Here is a 1,296-nt window from a genome sequence, read left to right as displayed (position 1 = left end):
TGTGTGTGTGTTTCTTTTTTCTTTTCTTTTTTCAGATTTTATGCTTCTTAATTTACTCATTTTAAGTGAACTATTGCGAAAATGTGGACAGTCTCTGGTTGAAAACATGATTAAATAGATGGAGATGTACTTTTATAATGATAATATATGTAAGCAATAACTAGCTGAAGTTCGTACATTTTCTAGGGAAAAATAATATATTAATATATAATGTGTTATTAGAGCGAAGAGTCAACGTGACGCAAGTCGATGAAACAGTGTCGACAGATTATAAAAGTTGCGAAACAATGCCGTTTTCAGAGTAAAACGATTGCCAGATACATTCATAATATAATTACTTTTCCCTCTTTCAGTTACCTGCCCAACAAGGACAAGAAAAACGGGGCAGGATGCGACAGCAAGGGCGGCAATCCGAACGGAGCCCAGGACGACGCCAGCGAGAGCAGAAGGGCGTCGGAACCCCGGAAGGAAGCGAGTGTGAGCGCCAAGGCTCCCCGGGGCGAGGCGGCCAAAAGTGGCTCCAAAAGTGTTTAGAATGCCCTGTTCGGGTTCCTTGCAGCCCCACTCGGCTGACTTGTAGAGGAAGATCTGAGTGTTGAATATTTTGTGTTTAAGTTACATTGTTTTTCTAATGTGGCAAGGAGAGTGACGTTTTTATTTTGTTTTGATTTATTGTAAGTGATAGTTGTTCTCCGCTATACTGTAAGGAAGTTGCATAGATGTGTGTTTTCTCACTTGATGAACTGTTTAGTTTATATGAAGTGCAACAGAATGGACATGCGTTTTACAGATAAACATGTGATTTTTTAGGCATGTACGTGAATATGTGTAACATGTTTATTTAGGCTCTTTCACCGTGATTTTGATCAAGAAACCAGTGCAAAATGTAAAACATATTGGCTGAATGAAGATTAAGATATTATTTCTAATGTTTAGAGATATAATGCTGTATGTAAAGACATTTTCAGAGGATTATAAAGTCAAAGCTTAGCTTATTAAGGTTGTGTCTTTTTCAAACGAAATAAATATTTAGTCAGACGATTTCCAGTTTAACCTTGATAATTGCATTTTTCTTCAATAAAAGAGATAACGAGTGAAATGTATTTATTTTTTCCAGGGAGAATAAAATTCCCTATTTTATAAGGAGTTAGCTTCTAACCGTAAAGGAAGTTGGATTTAACAACAACTTATGCGTTTATATACGGTTATGCAGATAAGAAGCAAATGTCTGAGATATTGGCCTAAAGTTATGGTAATAAAATATCTAAATAGTGAGTGTTCCATGCATATAGAAAT

At 36.0% G+C, this 1,296-nt stretch overlaps 1 protein-coding gene across 1 annotated transcript in view; it reads left to right on the top strand.

The window, feature by feature from the left end:
• LOC119588104 overlaps positions 1–1,099 on the top strand; it is a 3,296-nt gene extending 2,197 nt beyond the window's left edge. Inside the window, exon 2 of the mRNA XM_037936814.1 lies at positions 354–1,099. Within this exon, the coding sequence (XP_037792742.1) occupies positions 354–534 (181 nt within the window). The 3' untranslated portion in view covers positions 535–1,099. The remainder of the gene's footprint in view (positions 1–353) is intronic.
• Positions 1,100–1,296: the final 197 nt, after the last annotated feature.

Source organism: Penaeus monodon, chromosome 23 (genome assembly GCF_015228065.2).
Source record: "Penaeus monodon isolate SGIC_2016 chromosome 23, NSTDA_Pmon_1, whole genome shotgun sequence".
Taxonomy (NCBI): domain Eukaryota; kingdom Metazoa; phylum Arthropoda; class Malacostraca; order Decapoda; family Penaeidae; genus Penaeus; species Penaeus monodon.
This window is presented reverse-complemented; position numbering and strand designations above follow the sequence as displayed.